This window comes from Syngnathoides biaculeatus, chromosome 16 (assembly GCF_019802595.1).
Source record: "Syngnathoides biaculeatus isolate LvHL_M chromosome 16, ASM1980259v1, whole genome shotgun sequence".
Taxonomy (NCBI): Eukaryota; Metazoa; Chordata; class Actinopteri; order Syngnathiformes; family Syngnathidae; genus Syngnathoides; species Syngnathoides biaculeatus.
Window position 1 is genome coordinate 19,166,589 of NC_084655.1, and position 17,250 is coordinate 19,183,838.

At 47.0% G+C, this 17,250-nt stretch overlaps 1 protein-coding gene across 10 annotated transcripts in view; it reads left to right on the forward strand.

Annotated features, from left to right (window-relative positions):
• The window catches only part of LOC133515010 (uncharacterized), a 56,374-nt gene that overhangs the window by 26,511 nt on the left and 12,613 nt on the right, over nucleotides 1–17,250 (forward strand). The window contains exon 3 of one of the 10 annotated variants that reach the window (XM_061847209.1): nucleotides 17,055–17,223. The exons of the other annotated variants lie outside the window; for them this stretch is intronic. Within the exon in view, the coding sequence (XP_061703193.1) occupies nucleotides 17,166–17,223 (58 nt within the window). The 5' untranslated portion in view covers nucleotides 17,055–17,165. The remainder of the gene's footprint in view (nucleotides 1–17,054; nucleotides 17,224–17,250) is intronic. 10 annotated transcript variants of the gene reach the window in all.

Genomic DNA, 17,250 nt, shown 5'->3' on the forward strand with positions numbered 1-17,250 from the left:
TGCCAGTTCGTTGCTTTACTGCATCCGGGGTTACTCCGCCACTGCGCCATTATTGTCCGGTCGCGCTTTTGTTATGCTCTTTAGTTGTCTCATAGTTGTCGGACATTGTTTCTTGTCTTTTGGATCCTGCCTTCTTGGACTGTGTTGTCGTGCCAACTTCAGTTTATAATAAAACCCATTGGACATCATGTCCTCGTCTTGGAGTCCTGCATTTGGGTCCGCCCGTGCACCGTTGGTTCGTGACGTATCCGTACAAAGGGGCACGGGATAATGCATAAATAATCTTGAATAAAAAAACTCAATCTCTAAATAATACTAATAAATGCGATAAAATAAAAATGTTGCAATAATCTTCTGAGAACACAAACGATAACCTCTTCTGTCAAACACTGCGCATATCCGATCCAGATTAAACCTTAACTTTGAAATGTAGTTTCTTCCTTGGAGCCAAATTTGACCGAAATATATCACGCAGTGACATGGATGCATATAATTTAATGAGTAAGACCAGAACAGACTTGAATTTATTACTCCAAACATGAATCAATTTGAGCTTTGCCAAGCAAAATATGGAGCTAGAGAACTGTTTATTTATTCATTTGTATTTTTTCACATTTTAAAAACACACATCAAATTTAGTTGTATAATGCATTTCATACACAAGGTAACTAAACCAACCAACATCGATGTTAGGGACACTATCGTGTTGTCTTGGTAATCACGAGACGAACTGATTGGCAAATGCTAACCAGGGCTGTGACTCTTACGTGGTTAGGCATTAGCGTAGCTTCAGCAAAGGAACAGGACTTCACATGCTCTCCTCTCCCCTGAGGCCCGGCTTCATTTACGATCAACAAAACGAGGCCGTCAACAAGCCAGCTGATCGTCACTGGAGCGTTTAGATTGGTCGCGGCGCCTCATTACGCTGTTGTACACAAACGTCTTCGGGAGTACATGTGCGGTGCAAGGAACAAATTTTGCGGCATGCTTTGCTCCTCCGATTGTCTCCCGCTAGCTTCTGGCTCATTTCACGCAAATGAAGGCTTTTCGTGAAGGTCAGCTCGAGGCTGAGGCGACTTGTGGTTGTGAGCAGCGGGTCCTGTGAGGGCGAGGGAAGGTTAGCACGGGGGTTCTGAACGTAGGAAGCACGAGGCGGTGGCGGAGCCCTAGGTAAGGTTAGGGAGGGGCAGCGCTGATGACTCTGCATACAAAGACAACTTGTTTCAGACCGCCTGGTCCTCAAACAAAGGGCCATACTGTATGGAGCAGGCTTACGGTAGGGAGTCAATTTGTGTTCCCCCCAGGCCAGTGTCTACACTCATATATAACGCTGGGAAATGATTGAACTCCCGGATGACTGTTTGTACCATCCCTAGAACTGTAATGGTAGGAAGGCTAGAGTGTGTTCTTTAAGTGTTTTTGTTGTTGTAAGGAGGGTACCAAACTTTGAACACTTGGCTCTCCTAATACTGTGTCCATCTGAACCAATCACTCGAGCCTGAAAAATTTCCATTCAACCATAGATTTTGTACCCCGTTTTCCTAACTAGCATTGTGGGTGAGCTCGAACCTATCACAGCTGATTATGGGGTTCGAGTCGGGGTTTACTTTGGATTGGTCACCAGCCAACCGCAGGGTACTGAGTACTGTGTAGACAAAGAACCAACTTAGTCTTTAATCAACCAAACATTCACGCATTCAGTATTTTTGGAACGTGGGAAGAAAATAGAGCACCCGGAAAAACCCTGGGCAAGCAAATAGAGGACTTGAAAATGCCCCATAGGAGGCAGGGAGGGAGCTAGGTTTTGAACCCAGGACATGACAACTTGGAGGCAGATGCGCTAACCACAATTCCACCAGGCTGCCTCAGTCGCCATTTCCTGGGAAAGGCACAATGGGGAATAAAGGAAGTGGGGAATCAGAGACACACACTGGGATGATACTCCGGAGTCTCTCACAAGAGGTTTTCCCATCTTTGCAAAAAACATTCGTGATTAAGGGTTTTGTCAGATTTTCACCCTTGATGGGGTTTTCCAAACAGTGTTTTTCCGGAAACTTGAAATAGACTGAGACTACTTTTAACCAATGGACGGGCAGTACCATTGTCGGAACAATGCAAAATCCCAAAACTCAATGCGTTCTGGAGTGAACGGACAGATGGGACGGTAACCTTCAAGTTTGCCCTGCTGGACTTGATCATTTTCACCAACCTGTGACCCAGAACAAGAGACACCGTCGTAGAAAGTTGCTTTTTTTTGCCTACGAAGAAAGGAATGGTAATCAAAAGAATACTTTTTGCCTTCGTGCGAGCACGGTCCGCATCTCCTGTTTTCTAATTAATTGCAGATGCCAACCTCAATCGACTCAATTTGTTGGGTTTTTAAATCTTCCAGAAAGTCTCTGAAACACTCACACCCGCGTCATCGTCCTGGAGTTTCACCTGCAGCCAACGACGGCTTGATGCCTTCCAGATGTGCACAAGCTCCCCTCTCCGGTCTTAGCAAACCTTGAAAGCTGCTCACCCCGTCTCTGCTGGTGTTTACAGTGCCCAGGAGGTCTCCCTGAATAGGTGGAGGGGGGGGTTGCGGGACCGTTTTAAGCTCCTGCTGAGCCAACTAAAAAAGAGGACTTTTACATCATTTCCCTTTCACACGTTAATGGCTCATTTATGTTCAAGCAGAGTCAGGAATTAAAAAGCCAACCGAGGAGCACTGGCAGAGTTCAAAAGACATCCTGGTTCTGTTTTAGGGAGAGGTGTGCTTCGGTCCAGATGGGTCGAGGCGGGTCGTGCTGTTAGGTTTTATTGGGTCCTCACGCTGGGGACGTGGGGGTCTTGTGTCAGCCCTGTGGACAGCCTTACATGAATTATCTTCCCTTCTCCTCCTCTTAGCCTGCACGTTAAATCAAGTGACCAGATTCTCAGGACTCAAAGACCCCCGCGTCCCACGGTCAAACTTGCGTGGTCCCGTGTTTCACGGGTCATGCGGACCCTGTTTGTTTCACAATAAGGAATCTGGAATGTCACATGCTTGTCTTCAGTTCCTCCGTCACAGCTGCCGGAGCACTGAAACAAGGGATGAAAGGAGTTTTGTGACGTTTGCACGACAAAGGCGAATCTTATCTGGAGTTCTCGTTTGTTAGCAGGGTTACATTAAAATAATAAAAATAGCAATGTGTGGTATTCGTACATTGACCAATTCAAGGTGTACCCCCCACTTCTCACCAGTAGTTACTGTAGCTGAGATAGAACACTTTAGATTTGAGTGTTTTGAGTTCCGAGTGTTGTCACAGAACACATAATACTCGTATCTCGAGGTATATCTAGTACTGGATGATTCGATGTACCGAGTACCGAGTATAGTTAAACACAGCTTGTTGCTCATTGGTAGGATATACATCTTGAAATTGGGGCGGGGGTCGGGGGGAATATTAATGTTGACTTACTTTGTTGCTGTGTCTTAGCTGTGGCCGCTGATATATTACGCTAATCTTAAAACTGCGAGCAAAGTAGATCGTCGCGTCACTTGATGAATCGCTCCGCTCTTGAGTCTATGACTAAATCCGCGCCCCTCACGGACGTACGTACGTGAGTGCGATTCTTAAAACATTGCCGTTCATTCTGGCACGTGTTTACGAAAGCGCAGCGTCATGTTACCCAGTCAGAGAACGGATATATCCAGCTTCGGCAGAATAGCCGCGCTACCCAAACTAAGCTAGCATTAGCACTGTAAACGTGTAGATGTCATGGAGTGTTACTATAACGCAAAACATTATCAGTTTGTAGTTTTATTTTGAAGTACGTAGCGGCAATTCAAAGACTAAAAGAGTTGATGAACTTTCCTGTCGAGCAAAAATATTGCTAAATCCACATCCCTTCTCAATTCCCTCAGCCGTCCCGTTACTCGATTTCTCTTTGCTAGTCTCCTGGGGAGTTGTTAACAAACAAGAGATGGGTGTGTTTGTTTTGTTTTCGCCAGGGTGGATATTTCAGCAGGTGGAATGTTGGATGACTAGTTAGCACATCTGCCTCACAGTTCTGCTGAACCGGGTTCAAATCCGGACTTGACTGTGATGACTTTGCATGCTCTCCCCGTGGCTGCATGGGTTTTCTCCAGGTAGTCTGGTTTCTCCCTGGAAGCCCCATAGCTCAGTGTTTAGAGCATGGGTTTGGTAAACCAGGGGTTGTGAGTTCGCATCCCACTCGTGCCTCCACTCCCCGAGAGGGGTTGCGTCAGGAAGCGCATCCGGCGTAAAAACCGTGCCAAACAAACATGAGCGTTCATCTGAGATGTCACGCTGTGGCGACCCCTAACGGGACAAGCCGAAAGAAACTTACTCGTCTGGTTTCTTCCTGCATCCCAAAATGGCAGGTGAAATGAAAGACTCAAAATTGCCCATAGGTATGGATGTGGGTGCTGATGGTTGTTGTTTGTTCATACATATGTGCCCACTATTGGCTTGCACTCAGGCCAGGTGGTACCTCAGCCCCAGTGAGGATAAGCAGTACAGAAAATAGATGGGTATTCTACCACAGTGATAGGAAAGCTCCTGAAGCCCAAACTAATGGGTCTGCCGTCTTTGAGTGTGCTGCAAATGATTGACACCTTGTCAGTCCTTCGTGCACTCTGAAATGTTGTTTGTCCTCGGCCACTTTGGTTTCCTTAAACCAACATTATGGGGCCATATGGGGCAGTTTTTGTTTTCTTGCAGATCATTTTGCGAATGTATTACTGTCAGATGACACTGACAAATGGACAAAAAGCTGTAAACTTCACTTGGTTAAGTCAAATCGAGGAGTTTTCAACTGATGTGGCGTGTTGGTAGCAACCTGGCAACCAACAAACAGATGGACTTACAAATATGTTCCCAATTTTGTTTACTATTTGGGCTTGGTCAAGGTCAAAATTCTTTGTCACAGTTTGTGAACATTGGACATTAAATAGGACAACAACATTCCGGCTTCGCAGTAGGTCCGTCGAGACCGAACGCGAGCGCCCCCCCCTGCCCCGACCCTGGCAAAGACTTTGCTGGCTGCAAAAAGCTCCAGACCTCTGTGAGAAAGTGCCCATCTGCAGCACACTTTGGAGGCGGCCCAAGACAAACAAGTTAAAATTAAACCACAGCGCAGACATCCAATAGTTTCCACGTTTCAAGTCCTCTCAAACTGAGGATTTTGTAACTATTTCAAAGGGTGGGGAAGTTGTCAGTGTTGTGGTCCGCTTCGCCACAAATGGACCGATAATGTCTGGAACAGCTGAAGAACGGTGCAGAACAGCTGATGGAGGTTTGGACGACAGGAACTCGTCCACAGGTGGATAGAAGCCCCTTTTCTTGATGCCCAATATTAATGTGGTTGCATCATTTAATTTTTGGAGAATTGCACTGTATCCCACTGAGAGCTGCTTTTTCTATATAATGTCCTTTTCATGTAGTTTAAAGGTCAAGTGTCATGAAATGGATGATTTCTAGTATGTTATTAATGAAAAAACGGAAGCCGGTATGGACCCATCTGTTTTTTTTCACCACAAAATATGATTTTGACGTATATGGCTTTTTGTAACTCCCGCCATGAAAATCCTCTCGAGGGATTTGTTTTCGACAAGAAGCAGGAAGTGACGTTGGAGGCAGTAGTGCGCTCAAGCGGACTCGTTTGTTTCGATTAGTTTTACCTGCTGGAAGCTAGCTCGTTGTTCCTCCGTGTTAGCCAAAATGCCGGCTCGTTGCATTGCCGGATATTGCTCGAACGCTCGGGAGGATGGATTCGCTCTTCATACTTTTCCAAAAGATTTGGTTCGTCGTGAAAAATGGTTGTTTTTATCACAGCCACGGGGAGGTGGTTTGGCCGTGATCCGCATATCGTCTAAATGTGGCTCGAAACAATAGGGTAATATTGCCCTGGTAACTTAAAAAAAAGAATAGTTGGGCGGGGGGGGGGGTAATCTGTAAATCGGGGTGCTAAATGTGTCATTGTGCCACACTGGCCGAAGCCGTGATCGGTGTGTGCGGCGCCGTGCCGCAGTCGCTCATCTCTGCCATGGAGGTGGATCGGACGGGGAGACTGTTCGGCTGCGGCGTCGTCGGAGGTGGATTGGGCGGGGAGGTGGTTTAGCCGTGATCTGCATATAATCTAAGTATGGATCAAAACAATATTGTAATATTGTCCTGGTAACTAAAAAAATTATAATAATAGTTGCGGGGGGGGGGGCGTAATCTGTAAACTAATCCGTGAACTGCGAACACGGCGACGGCGCCGTGCCGCAGTGGCTCATCTCCGGAGTTGGATCGGATGGGGAGGCGATTTGCCCGCATCGTCGTCGTCATTGTCGCTCGCCGGTGGCGTTGTTTTTATCACCGCCGCACGGATCTGGATCGGACGGGGAGGCGTCATCGTCGTCGGAGGTGGATTGGGGCGTGGAGGTTGTTTGGCTGCATGCGGTTTGGCCCTGATCCGCATATCATCTAAATATGGCCTGAAACGATAGGCTAACATTGCCCCGGTCACTTCACTCGGTTGTGAGATGTCCTCTTCTTCGAAAACAGCTTTCGTGTTTCCCCACAGTAGGCGCCAAAGCGTGTTTCCAATGGCGAATGTCCGGGGTGACGTCACGGACAGGAGATGCAGCCAATATAGCGACCACTTGGATGTCGTCGAATGAGACTTCCGCAACTTTGCGCGTGGATGACGCGCTCTCCACTCATATTTATTTTTTCATACAGACTTTGGAGTGAATAATGTTATATGCATTTTTCATTACAATATCTGTTTTAGAATGTTTATAGGGATGACACTTGACCTTTAATAATGCGGAATATTGTATACATATTACAACGATGCATCGCTTTTATTGGCTACCATACTTTTGTTCGTATTGAGTAAAATGATTGAAACTTGGCAACATTTCTACACGTGTTATTTGTTGAAACTCAGTTCTCTTCACCCAGAATCTCGCCACTCAAAGCTTTGAGGGAAAAATTCTCTTCAAGGCAACAAAAGCAGAACGAAATGGATCAGTTCAAAAAGCGTCACCCGAAAAGTGCGACCCGGGTTCAAAGAATGACACGATGCGTCGTCGCACCGGCGCCTGACTCACATTTCCTGCTAAAAGCGGCTTCGAAAGTTGAACCTCGCGAGTGCCGCGTTTCACTTCATGAACGGCTATCGGCGAGATCAAAACCATTTCCTAGAACAAAGACCGCAGTCATTTCTTATTGGGTCAGTGTAGAAACACGACAATTTACGCCTTTTGACACGGACGGGCTCGAGCAAGAATAAGATCTGTTGACTTTGGCGTAGGTCAGGACTTCCCGTGTAAGAAAAATACACTCTTTTTTTCCCCCATTTATAAAAAACTAAATTGGGATTTCCCTCATTTCATTTCAACGCAGAGGGTTTTTTTTTTTTTTTCGGACTTTGTTAATTGAGCCGTCCCAGTAGCCCTGCTTGGACCGCAAAGTGACTTTGTGGTCACTGTGGTTACCACCGCTGATCCATCTGGTACCTCTTTGAAGCAGACCCCCTTCACCCCCACCTTAAATCTCCTAGCATAGGGAGGGGTTCTGAAGTGATGATGCCATTTTTAGTTTATGAGACCAGGAGCTGTTCTCATTTGACACCATGCTGCCATCTAGTGGTCCAAACATGTGCACATAAATTACCAACACATTACCGTATGACTTTTATTCGACAGAAAATAAAAGGGCACCGCCTGATGAGGAAATTACGGCAGTTTTTGCTAGCTATTGTGATATTAATATAATCTGGACAATATAGGCGGAACGGAAGCGTTGGCATCACAGTTCTGAGGTCCCGGGTTCAAATCCCAGCCCCGCCTGTGTGGAGTTTGCATGTTCTCCCCGTGCCTGCGTGGATTTTCTCCGGGCACTCCGGTTTACTCGCGCATCCCAAAAAACATGCAACATTAATTGGATACCCCAAATTGCCCCTAGGTGTGTTTGTGAGTCCGGCTGTTTGTCTCAATGTGCACTGCGATTGGCTGGCAACCAGTTCAGGGTGTCCCCAGACTCCTGGCCGGTGACAGCTGGGATAGGCTCCGGCACTCCTCGCGACCCTTGTGAGGATAAGCGACTAAGAAAATGCATGGCTGGAGATTTCAAGGCTACAAACAATGTGCGATGAAGTTGTTTCAATCCTTTGTCATAAGAGCAATTGCAAAAGTTACTCCTGCCCTTTGACAGCTCGGATAGGCTCCAGCACTCCCCGCGACCCTTGTGAGGATAAGCAGCTAAGAAAATTGATGGATGAACAATATATGGGACTATTTGGCACGTTTAGCCGTTCACTGGGCAAAGAAACACATCAAATTCAAATAGAGTCAAAACGGGTGGCTGACAAAACTCCATTGGTCGTAGAACCAATCAGCAAAAATACATGATGGAAAATTATATGACAGAATATAAATGTACAGTTCATTTTGGACTGGTATCTATACAGTATATTTTGTAGCATAATTTTTTTAAATTAAAAAAAAAGGGAAAATTCAACTCAAATAAACCATTTCAGGGGTCCCTGGAAAATAATCTGTTGCATCTTTTAAATCTGACAACTCTGACAAAAGAAATTCAGATTTAGTTTTTTTTCCCTCGCTTTTGTTGAACTTTCTTGAATCGAACAGGTGGTGGCGCAATAGTTTACCACGACAACATGCGGTCCAACAAAGATCTGTCCAGCGTGCACACATCTCAACAGCTGACAATACTCACACATATTTCAACCCTCGTGAGCACGTCACTGCATTATTTCTCCTTAGAGCACGCCCCCCCCCAACTCTCCCCCCCCCCTCCACTTCTCTCATCACTCCAACTGGAAAACATTGACCATTTATGACTCCCAGAATGTATGACATCACCCATCGTGCAGGGCTCACCCCACCTTAACCCACATTTCTCACACATAATCAAACACAGATCGGCAGAGAAATCACGCATTGATGATTTCGGCCATTTTCTTTAGATGATCTTATTTTCCATCGTTGCCCCCCAAAATATTCACATATGCTGATGACATCATCATTTCATACTCCACCTCCGATGGGACTTCAGTCCATGTTTAATCCTGGTGTGCTGTTTGAAGGCAACAAATGAGCCTTTATGAGGTGAATATTAATAAGTTTCGGGCTCTTGCATATGGAGAGGCGACGGTTTAATTGTTTTATAAATTTTTTTTTGGGTCTCAGGCGTGCCATCAAGTGTAAACCAGTCATTGCTGGATCAAAAAACAACGTTCATAAACATTTTGACAATAGACGAGTGCTGATGGAACATCTGGATGATGCAAACCAGTCATTTAATGAAGAAAAAATGTTCTAAAACCTTTTGTCAATGGTGATGGGGGTACCGCCCTGGGCGACCTGCCCCTGTGACCCATAATCAAAACCCGCCACTGCTTGAAAAGCCTACTAGAACATCAGAAATGTATTTGGTGTTAATCAGAGGCACTTGAAATGATGGCAGGTGTGTGCTCACTCTTTTGACACTCGTTCGAATTATTCTGAACCCAGCGTCATCCCAGTTACAAGAGGGTGTGCACACTTGTGCAACTGCATTATCTGAACTATTTATTTTTACTTTCCCCTCACAAAAAGATTTTTTTTAAAAACTACACTCGGGTTGTAGAACTTATATACCACATTAATGGTGGAAAAGCTTTTGAAGTGATTTACCTCCATCCATTTTCTTTGCCGTTTATCCTCACAAGGATCGCGGGGAGTGCTGGAGCCTATCGTAGCTGTCCAAGGGCAGGAGTAACTTTGCAATTGGTTGAGATCTTGTGACAAAGTATTGAAACAAGTTCATGGCGCATTGTTTGTAGCCTTGAAATGTCCAGCCATCCATTTTCTTAGTCGCTTATCCTCACAAGGGTCACGGAGCGTGCCGGAGCCTATCCCAGCTGTCAATGGGCAGGAAACGGGATTACACCCTGAACTGGTTTCCAGCCAATCGAAGGGCACATCGAGACAAACAGTCCCACTCACAATCACACCTAGGGGCAATTTAGTGTCCAATTGATGTCGCATATTTTTGGGATGTGGGAGAAAATCCACGCAGGCATGGGGGAGAACATGCAAACTCCACACGGGCGGGGCCGGGATTGAACCTGGGTCCTCAGAACTGTAAGGCCAATGCTTTACCAACTGACCCACCGTGCTGCCTTGAAGTGATTGATCGTTGTCATATTTTTATGTTACCAAAAAAAAAAAAAAAAACGCATTTAAACAGAGTGTGTAGACTTTTATGTCACCTGTAAAAATGCCATTTTTCATTGAGCTTGTTAGTGGTCCAAAATCCCACCGCGTCTTAACGAGAGACTGTCACGAACCAACGGTGCGCTGGCGGACCCAAATGCAGGACTCCGAGGCAAAGGCATGATGTTCAATGGGCTTTATTATAAACTAGGTTGTGCACGACGACACAGTCCAAGAAGGCAGGATCCACAAAACGAGAAACAAGGTCTGACAACTACGAGTCAACTAAAGAGCATAACTGAAGCGGGACTGGACTATAACCCAGGATGTGGTAAAGCATGCTCAACGACAGTGCCTCGTGTGAAACCGGCGACAGGTGTCAGGGCAGGGGCCAGGCCACGCCCTTCTTGGGCACGGTCCAGTCTTGCACATGACAGAGACCTTTAAGGGCAGTTTTTTGAGGTTTGCCCGGCAACAGGTAGCCTTGTGAAGGACACGATCCAGAAATGCCGACTCATCTCTAAAGAAGACCTCGGCCTCGTCCCCCGAGACCCAGCAGGACTGGAGAGCGATTCATTCACAGCTAAACGAGCTCTTTTTGAGTCTCGGGACCGACCCCCGACCCATTTCCATGTCAAGAGACTGCGTGCATGAGAAAAGGAGGGCAGGATAAAGGAGCAGACTGAAAGTAAAAAGAGAGGAAAGGGAAGACGTGGGGTGCATTGAAACGAGATTGGAACCGAGGGACGAGGGGTTAGTCCGGGCCAACAAAAACTGAACACAGGAAGTCTTTGCGAATAAGCAGATTCGCGAGGTAGAATTTGGAAGCCAAACGCGTTGGGATTACTTCAAGCGAAGTACTTCGAATCAGTCAGGAAGCGAAAGCAAAGGAAGAACAGGGATTGGGGGGGGGGGGGGCGCAGTCGGGGGTCTGCTGGACCGGGTGATCAGTCAGCAAAGCAGGAGGTCATCAGATAAGATGCAACATCAGGAAATCCAACTCTCACCGTGGAGCACACTTCCTGCTCTTTCGTGTTTCATTACGTCCAGAGGAAATCTCACGTTTCCAGAAGGAAGACTTGGGGCGGGGCACCAAAATCTTGTAAAATATTTGTAATAACAATAAATAACAGGGTCGGAGACACGCCAGTAACATAGCAGCAACCGCTGACGCTAGTGCTAATGCTAGCGCCCTGCTAAAGCTAGTGCTAGCGCTAACGCTAACAGGGCCGGTTAAAATAAAATTTACCGGTAAATATCACGGAGACACGGCAGTAACATAGCAGCAACAGCTAGCGCTAATGCTAATGCTACCGCCGCGCTAAAGCTAGCGCTAACGCTAGCGGCTGCTAGCACTAATGCTAACCGGGCCAGTTAAAATAAAACTTACCGGTAAATATCACTGGGACACCCCAGTAACATAGCAGCTAACGCTAATGCTAATGCTTGCGCCACGCTAAAGCTTGCGCTAGCGCTAACACTAACAGGGCCGGGTAAAATAAATCTTACCCGTAAATATCACTGAGACACGCAAGTAACACAGCAGCAACATGCTAGCGCAGCGCTAACGCTTGCGCAGTGCTAACAGGGCCGGTAAAAGTCACTTCCTCGGGACATATTCCACCGGTCTCATTCTTACAGTTACCGCTCGAGAGCCCCCTTGCGACCGTTAGAAAAAATGCACAAATTAACCGCAGGGTTGAAAGCGCGTGGAAAAGAGTCGCGGTTTGTACGCCGTAAATTACGGTACTTATTTTTTTTGTCGTGGTCCTTGATGTGAACGAAAACCCCAAAGAACTGTAAGCAAAGAGTACTGTCGTTGGAATTCAACCATCAACTGATTGTCAAAATTTTTTTTGTTTCCAACATCTTCGCCGACGTGGTCGTTTGACAATGGCACTCTTGCGCTCTCTGTTGGCATTTGGAAGGGGCGGGGCGGGGGCCGCGCGTATATATTTAGCTGATATCTGAGCCTTCTGAAAAGCGGAAGGATGATGAATGACAAGCCGTACGGAGTGATTCATCTCGCGGGATATTCAGCAGTTTGGAGAGCGTAGGAGGACAAAAAAAAAAAAAAGGGAGTCAAGAAAAACACTTGGATGATTTCCTCAATTGCACAAGAAGCTCAGCAGGCAATGAAGAATGTTCGCGCACAGAAGGAGCGTCGTTGCTACGATCGCATTACACTCGGACTTGTTTCACTTAATCACGAGTGTTCTGGATTTTTTTAAGGGGGGGGCGAGTCGGGGGGCCGGTGATCCTGGAGAAGTGGCGTGAAAGAAAGCATCTGGCCACCAAATGCTGACGTCAGTCCAAAACACAGAAGGGTCTTGTCGAAATTCCTCATTCCGGGTCTGCGCTCTGTTTTGTTGTACTTTCCACAAGCCTTGGAACAAAAAGTTTGTTCCTTGACAACACTTTCACAACAACAACTTGGTGACCAGCCGTGTGCATAAATGGAAAATGTACTTTCTGAAAAGAATTAGGATAGTCCTCGGTCTACGAGTGAGATCAGTTCCTACAGTAGCGACTTAAGTCGGATTCCACCGTTAAAGTCAGAATTTATATCAAAATTCTTTGTATAAAAAAAACAAATCCGAGGCTATGGTCCTCAGTCGGAAAAGGGTGGCGTGCCCTCTCCGGGTCGGGGATGAGATCCTTCCCCAAGTGGAGGAGTTCAAGTATCTTGGGGTCTTGTTCACGAGTGAGCGAAGAACAGAGCAGGAGATCGGCAGACAGATCGGTGCAGCGTCTGCAGTGATGCGGACTTTGTATCGGTCCGTTGTGGTGAAGAGGGAGCTAAGTCGAAAGGCGAAGCTCTCAATATACCAGTCGATCTACGGTCTTACCCTCACCAACTGGGCATGAGCTGTGGGTCGTGACCGAAAGAACGAGATCCCGGATACAAGCCGGGAAATGAGTTTCCTCCGCAGGGTGTCCGGGCTCTCCCTTAGAGATAAGGTGAGAAGCTCGGTCATCCGGGAGGGCCTCAGTGTCGAGCCGCTACTCCTCCGCATTGAGAGGATCCAGATGAGGTGGCTGGGGCATCTGACTCGGATGGCTCCCGGACGCCTCTCTGGTGAGGTGTTCCGAGAACGTCCCACCGGAAAAAGAACCCGAGGACGACCCAGGACAAGCTGGAGAGACTATGTCTCTGGGGCATCTGATACGAAATCCTCCCGGATGCCTCCCTGGTGAGGTGTTCCGGGCACGTCCCACCGGAAAAAGAACCCGAGGACGACCCAGGACAAGCTGGAGAGACTATGTCTCTGGGGCATCTGATACGAAATCCTCCCGGATGCCTCCCTGGTGAGGTGTTCCGGGCACGTCCCACCGGAAAAAGAACCCGAGGACGACCCAGGACAAGCTGGAGAGACTATGTCTCTGGGGCATCTGATACGAAATCCTCCCGGATGCCTCCCTGGTGAGGTGTTCCGGGCACGTCCCACCGGAAAAAGACCCCGAGGACGACCCAGGACAAGCTGGAGAGACTACGTCTCTCAGCTGGCCTGGGAACGCCTCGGGATCCCTTCTTGAAGACTTGAAAGGAGTGGCTGGGGAAAGGGAAGTCTCGGTATCCCTGCTGAAGCTACTTCCCCGGCGACCCGACCCGGAAAACCGGTAGATAATAGATGGATGGATGGAAAAAAACATTGACATAAACAAAATGATGTACGTAGCATTTCTGCTGAGAGGTGGATGGAGAAGAAGAAGGGGAGGCTGTGCTTAACTATTGCGAAGGAACCTGGTCCTCAATCCTCTCGACAAGTATCATAGAACCTTGTTTTGTGATCACTGTATCCGACATAGGAACGGAACCCTTCACATGCGCTAAAATACGGGCTTTGTCTTTAATAATTGTCAGCACGGTCGACCGACTGAAGCCTTGGTGGCGTTGGTGTCTCTCCTCTCTCCATTTTTTCTCTGATCTTGAGCTTCGTTTCCGTGGTCATGGATTTACCTTTGGCTGCAGAAGTATTGCTAAAAGGCACAACTTTCTTCTTTGGGGCCAGAATGTCTAAAAAGGAGGGCGAAAAATGCGAAGGTACTCCCGGCGCACAAACACGGACAAGCGTTAGCCAGACAAAATGGCGGACGGGGGACGGGCGTTGTAGAGTCGAAACGTCTTCGGTCGAGACAGTCTTACCCCGAGGACTCCCTCTAGTGGACAACTTTCCGATAGATCGGTGTCAAGTTCTGCCTTTACCAGTAAAAGAAATCAGTTGTTTATGTTGTCCTGTCTGCTACACGTTTAACTCGTGAAGTATTACAGTATCGATGAAAGAAAAAGCCAATAATACAATGTTTATTTTCCGCATCTGTACTCCACAAGATGGCAATTCTGCCTTTGTTTTCGTTTGGGTTGCAAACAGAAACCGTTGTCGGTTGTCCCGTCATCTCATCGAAAAGCTTGTATAAAGTATCTCATTTCTGTCTTTGTTCCACACATTTGGCTTGAAAGAAGTACAAAATAAAATACTTGATTGTATTGACACTGAGAGAAGGAGAATTAGAAATGTGGAATTTGAAATTCAGCTTCCGTTAGCTGCCGTTGCTTCTCCGAAAGACATCCAAAAGTAACTCATTGACAGCATTCGTGCGTCCGACAGCCCCTCGGACGGCCATTTCGTGGAAATCGCGCGCCTGCATTTCCTGGAAATTCCTGAACTTTTTCCGTTTTGCAGCGGTGAACAAACAGGAAGTAGCCGGACGAGGTGGAGTGCGGAAAGTTTTTGTTTATATTCTCGCTCCCGTAAGCGACACAACGGTTTGATTTAAAAAATGGGATTCTTTGATTTGATTTGGTTTCAGTTTCATTTTTAAAGTACACGAGAGACTTATCGGAACCGTTGTCCCCGTAGAAAGTACCGATAACCCAAATGGTCACTTCCAGTTTGTGTCACCATCATGAACTGTACCGGCCATTTAATAAGTGATAAAAATTCTTCAGGAAAATACAAGTGTAAAACTGAGCAACCATCCATCCGTTTTCTTTGCCGGTTATCCTCACGAGGGTCACAGGGTGTGCCGGTGCCTATCCCAGCTGTCAACAGGCACGAGGCAAGGTACACCCTGAACCGGTTGCCAGCCAATCGCAGGGCACAGAAAGACAAACAGCCGCACTCACAATCACACCTATGGGCAATTTAGAGTGTCCAATTAATGTTGCACGTTTTTGGGATGTGGGAGGAAACCGGAGTGCCCGGAGAAAATCCACGCAGGCACGGGGAGAACATAGGCGGTCCCGGGATCAAACCCAGGACCTCACAACTGTGAGGCCAACGCTTTTCAACTGACCCACCGTGCCGCCAGATCTAAACCGTTTAGTGATTTATAGCCAAACCAAACACAAAGGACTCCCCATATCATGTCCATGTACACATTTACCGTAATTCCCGGCCTACAGAGCGCACCTGGTGACAAGCCTCGGTACACAGTTTAAACGCTAGCGCGACCGCGTTAATGCTAACGCGGCCCTGTTAACGCCAACGCGTTGGCGCTAACGCGTTGGTGCTAACACTAACGCTAGCGCGGTGGTGCTAACGCTAACTAGCGCAGCGGCTCTGAAAAAAGTCGCGGTTTGTAGGCCGGGAATTACAGTATACATGTATGTCCGCCTGTTGACATTTTTTTCTTTTATTCCTAAGATTTCATATTTTTGTCTCAATTTTTTTTGGGGGGGGGATTTATGATTTATATCTGTTTGTGTGATTAATGGGGTGGTTTACAAAGGATGGGAAAAAAACAAACCCTCCTATTGATGATAAATCAGGAGGGCATGATGACAAAGTCAGATTTAATCTCATTTCTTGCAAAAATCAACTAAAATATAAAGTTAAAACAATAAAACGGTACTTTGTGACAACGCAAATAGCAGCTAGTTCCAGGAACTACAAGTTCCAAGAAGAAAAAGCCCATTGAGGAGTAATAGGAAATGGGGTTGTATTAAAAAAAAAAAAAATTGATTGTCTTTTTGGAAATTATGTAATGGTCATAAAATAATCTTTCAAAGAACCAAAATCATGATGTCTAACAGTCTCTAGATCAGCGGTGTCAAACTCATTTTTAGTGCAGGTCACATTGTAGCTACGGTTTCTGTCAGAGGGCCATTAATTTACTGGGAAACCATAAAAAGCTTGAATTTACCCATCATTCAATTTTACACATGGAATTTCGGAACAAATTTTGAAATCAGAAATCAAGGAGTAATGGTTTTCCCAACTATTGTTGACGTTTGGTCACACAAAAAAATGCTCGCAGTCTCTCGTCATCATTTACGATATGACAAATGGAGATTTCGGTACAAAGATCACGGAAGTTGATACCACGTGATTCGGCTCGGCGGGCCACATAAAATCGTGCGGCGGGCCGGGCCTAGCCCCCGGGCCTCGAGTTTGACACCTGCGCTCTAGATGATAATATCAGCGTTATAGAACATGCACTCCCGGCGCACGTGGTCTCTGCGCCGACTAGAAAAGTCCACTTTGCAGCTTGAATGTCTTCTTCCACGCTTGTGGGAAAGCTCCTGACAGCTGAAATAATTCATTTGAGAAGTGCCACTGGGTGAGTTTGAATCCGAAGCGCAGCTGCGAAAATTACATTTGACAACCGTGTATGTGACGACGACGGCAGTCTGCGCCGTCCCCCCCCCCCCCCGCCGTCCCCCCAATGCAGTTGGTGCATGGGGGGGGGGGGTCCACTGTACACTGTGCAGTGTAACACACCCTGACTTGCTGGACACACACATGCACACGCACTCACACTCACACACGCTCTCTCTCGCTCCCCCTCTCTCACGTCAAGTGAACGCACCTCCTCCTCTCTCTATTTCCCCCCCCTCTCGCTCCTTCAGTTGTACTTGACATTTGCGCACGGCGGGCGAGGATATCGTACACGAGCAGAGCCGAGCCGGGAAGGGTATCGCAGAAGAGGGACTCTGTTTTTCATTTTTTGCCGTCTGAAGATGGGCGAGAGGACGAGGTTCGTGCGCCTCTTGGTGGGGCTTCAGCTCATCGCCACAGGTAGCCCCGCCGCTTTGCTTTAAGTTC